The sequence below is a fragment of the Chaetura pelagica genome, unplaced genomic scaffold, assembly GCF_000747805.2.
Source record: "Chaetura pelagica isolate M959 unplaced genomic scaffold, ChaPel_1.0 scaffold518, whole genome shotgun sequence".
Taxonomy (NCBI): domain Eukaryota; kingdom Metazoa; phylum Chordata; class Aves; order Apodiformes; family Apodidae; genus Chaetura; species Chaetura pelagica.
Genome location: NW_009954308.1, coordinates 315,125 through 318,860, shown reverse-complemented (window position 1 = coordinate 318,860; position 3,736 = coordinate 315,125). Strand labels below are relative to the sequence as shown.

The window sequence follows — 3,736 nt, the reverse complement described above, 5'->3', positions numbered from 1 at the left end:
CAGGCATCCTGCAGCAGATCAGCCAGCCCCACTGAATGCCTTGCACACATCAGGGCATCTCCAGAGGCCCAGGGTGGCCCTGTTTATGAAGCTGAGCAGCAGTCAGAGCTCAGAAACCCAGCACACATGGAGACACCTGCAGGCAGGTGTCTGACTTTGCACCTGAACCTCACCTCGTGTTTCTGTGCACCCTTCAAAGAGGCTTGTGCTGGGTCACCGATGAGACCTGGGAGGCTGATGAACAGCCTGAGCTGAGCAGGTCAGGCTCAAGGTGGTACCTCTGTAAGGGAGACAGTTTGTACAAGCTGTTTGCACCATAAGCCACTTTGCTCATGCAAATTCCTAGGAAAAGTAACTGGAGTTTGATGGTGACATTTGGTAGACGTTGTGGCATCTTCAGCTTGGAGTTGGACAGCCAGCTTCCTGCAAGGATGTTGTGGGCATTGCAGCCTTGCTAGGTTATTACAAGTAAAGGAAATTTTTCTGGGAAGCAAATTCTTCTTTACATGGAATGTTACACTATGATTCACAATAATATATATTGTGAACTGTTCAGACACGAAATTATTTGGCATACATTCATCTTTGACACCCATTGAATATCCTCCAGAAAATTATTTATTCATACCCATTATTTATGTACCCATTTCATGTAATTTGCAAAGTCAGTTATTCATAAATCTACAGCAAAGGTTCAGAAGCTGAGCAGAGAATAAAAACAGACAACCAGAGCATCACAGACATTTCTATTTGACTGGTCAAAACCTGTGTACATCTGACCCCTGAGCTTGGTTCTCTGATACCTCAGCTTCTGCTCTCAAGGCACATGGTCCAAAAGCAAGCAACCCAAAACCTATTAGTAAATGTACAGAAGCCTGGTCTTCATATGAGTTCAGGATGAATCACAAAACCACTGAATTGTTGAGGGTGCGAAGCACCTCTCAAGGTCCTCTAGTCCAGACCTTTGCTCAAGCAGAGTCAGCTAGAGCAGGTTGTCCAGGACTGTGTCCTATTGTAGCTTGAGTATCACCATAGAGGGAGAATTCATAACCTCTCTGGGCAATCTCAGCCACCATAGATATGCTTTCTGAGCAGATGAGGTGCAAGTCAGCACATCATCTGTGGTATCTAACAAGAACATCAAGAAACTCCAATCTGTGTATGGGCATGGAGAAAAAAGGGGGAAAAGGCAAAGCCCCTCTTGTCTCAGTGACAACCTCTGATTTCCTTGCTCATGGGCTGTTACCCAAACTGCTCCTCCAAAGTGGCCATGGCAAGGACTCCTCCCTGAGATCTCTCTCCAAGGACAGGCAGCAAAGCAAACCAGCTGGAGGCTCTGCTGACCTCTTTCTCGCTTTCTTCAGGGGAGAAGGTGCTCAGAGAGACAGAGTTGGGAAAGCACTAGAGAAGGAAGCAGGACAAATGCTGCAAAGGCATGAGGTGATGATCTTAGTGGTGATGGCTCCTGGGCCTTTTACACCTGGGATGTGAAATGGAGCTTATTCCCGGGGACACGCACCGTGAAACAGAGAAACTGAGCCCCTCCCATAGAGCACAGTCAGTGAGTCCTCCAGCTCCCCCAGTGTGAGGAGCTGGACCTCATTTCTGTTGTTCTCAGCAATGACCCCCCAGGCCTTCCTGTTGTTGGCGTCCACCTCACAGCAGGCACTTGACCAGATGTAACTGGGTACATTAACCCTTCTGTTGGCAATATATTTGTTCCCAGGCACAGCACCCACAACGACATAGGTGGTTTTACAGCCCTTGGTCATTCTCATCATCGTTTGCTGCTCGTAGTTATTCCAAGCTCCTCCATTGAGTTTCACATCCTGAGGCACTATGTTGGTCAGGGTGAAGGTAGCCCTCCTGCTGCTGGAGTTGCCATGATGGCCACTGGGGTTCAGATGACCACGGTTTAAACCTGTCAGGTTCTTGTAGTCTTGGAGGACAGCTTGGCTCTTGCTGAGTTGCTCTAAGCTGACTTTGAAATGATTTAAGAGGGTCCACTCTTTTTCCATAGTTTTTGGATAATTTGGACCCATCAGCTTGACAGGTAAAGAAGAGAAGAAGACATTAGTATTGGTGATGGGAGTCATGGAGCAAGCTTTCCTAGAACAGAAGTCTCTGAGTGTCAACCAACCATCTTTTTTTAATCTCAAGTGTATGAAATGCCTGATTTCATAATGTAATATAATAAAAAGTGAGTTAATATTCCTATAAGGTCAATGCAGAAAAATGGGCACTTTTAGGATATGACTCATCTCATTCTCCTGCTGATGGCTCAGACACATCATAGGAATTGTGTGGTGAAGGTGTTTAAAGTTGAAACCCAACCAGTGGGTCCGTTTGAGCAGTGGGGCAGAGGGTGGTGGGAAAAAGTGGTTAGATGCTGCAGGTCACCTTTTAGTGACATGCTACAAGGGAGGACACTCACCTGGGGCTCCACCAACCATGTGTTAGGTCTCTTGCCAGGTCCAGGCTGATAGAGGTAAGCAGAGTACACAGGAATACGCTGGTTCCTGTCATACAGGGTGGCAAAGTAATACTTGTTCCCATAACGCTGGCAGATCCAGGCTGGGTTTTGAGGTGTTAGGGCTGAATTCGGGGGTGTTTTCTGGAAGAAAAACTGAGGGCATGAACTTTGCAAGGATGTCACTACCTCGCCATGTCCCAGCCAGAGGCAGCTGGTCAAGACCTGCAGCAGCAGCAGCAGCAGCATTGCGGGGAAGGATTCCACCTCAAGGGCTCTTGATCACCTGGAGGGCAAAAGCAAAGAGACATTCAACTTAGAGAAAGCTCATAATGACCTGGGGTAATTTGTGTGCTTGTGGGACACAGCTGGCAGAGGTGGGGGACTTGGGGAGACCGAAGAGAGCCCAACCTCTGTCCTTCTGGATATGGAAAAATAAATTGGGGAAAAAGGTTGAAATGTAAACTAGGATTTAGGTGCCTAGAGGAGGCAGCAGCAGGAGAAGTCAACCCCTCTGAGCAGTTAATCAAACCCACCCCATGTCTCATCAGCTCACACAGCAAAGTTTTTGAAGAACTGAGGCATGGTGAGAAAAACAAGGCTACCTATTCCAGCCTAACTGTGCTGCCATGAGCTCAGAGGGAAGGCAGAGTGCTGAATCCCAGCACTTTTGGGTTGATTTTTGCTTGGGTTTATGTGGTTTTGCATTGACCCTAGGGGAAAATTCCTGAAGCAACCCAGGGGCTGCAAGCCCATGTTTCAGTGTACCATCTTGCTCCCTTCTGCTCTGAGGACCTTTCCACAGCAGACAACCTGCAGCAGAGCATGTCTTGCCCAACCACCTGCAATGCTAACCTGGGTTCACCCTCACAGCGGATTTGGGAGGTCAATTACAGGGATGCTGGGCTTCCTACATGTCTCTGGTCCCATCCAAGTTCACACAGACATTCAGTTCTTCCCTAACTCCTCTGCTCACGGCAAGATTAATCTCCTCTACAGTTAGGTCAGACAATTACACCAAGGTGGTCCATCTTGAAAGTCTGGTTCTCAGAAAGCTGACACTGGGAAATGGATGTGCTGCTGCTCAGCTTGCATTTTTGGCTTGTCCAACCCCAGACAGTGAACTTAGAGACAAGAAAGGGGCCCTGCAGGTACCAGCAGTTAGCACAAGGGATGACACCTCTATCTCCCTGGTACCCTGGCTGCTGCTGTAGCAAAGCAGGTTTTGAGGGACAGCTCTTCCCACGGTTGCACAGGATTCCTGCT

General features: G+C 48.1%; 1 protein-coding gene across 1 annotated transcript; it reads right to left on the bottom strand.

The window, feature by feature from the left end:
• Nucleotides 1-1,499: 1,499 nt before the first annotated feature.
• LOC104394369 (endonuclease domain-containing 1 protein-like) lies at nucleotides 1,500-2,719 on the bottom strand. Its single transcript, XM_010003954.1, has 2 exons — nucleotides 2,435-2,719; nucleotides 1,500-2,045 (listed from the first exon to the last, which is right to left on the bottom strand). Exons 1-2 carry the CDS (start codon nucleotides 2,717-2,719, stop codon nucleotides 1,500-1,502), a joined length of 831 nt encoding a protein of 276 aa, XP_010002256.1.
• Nucleotides 2,720-3,736: the final 1,017 nt, after the last annotated feature.

What these genes read in the sequence shown, in the direction of transcription:
- LOC104394369 (XM_010003954.1), bottom strand. Translation starts at nt 2,719, where the DNA reads ATGCTGCTGCTGCTGCTGCTGCAGGTCTTGACCAGCTGCCTCTGGCTG. An exon ending in CATGGTTGGTGGAGCCCCAG is followed by an intron (nt 2,046 to 2,434) that starts GTGAGTGTCCTC and finishes TTACCTGTCAAG; the next exon opens with CTGATGGGTCCAAATTATCC.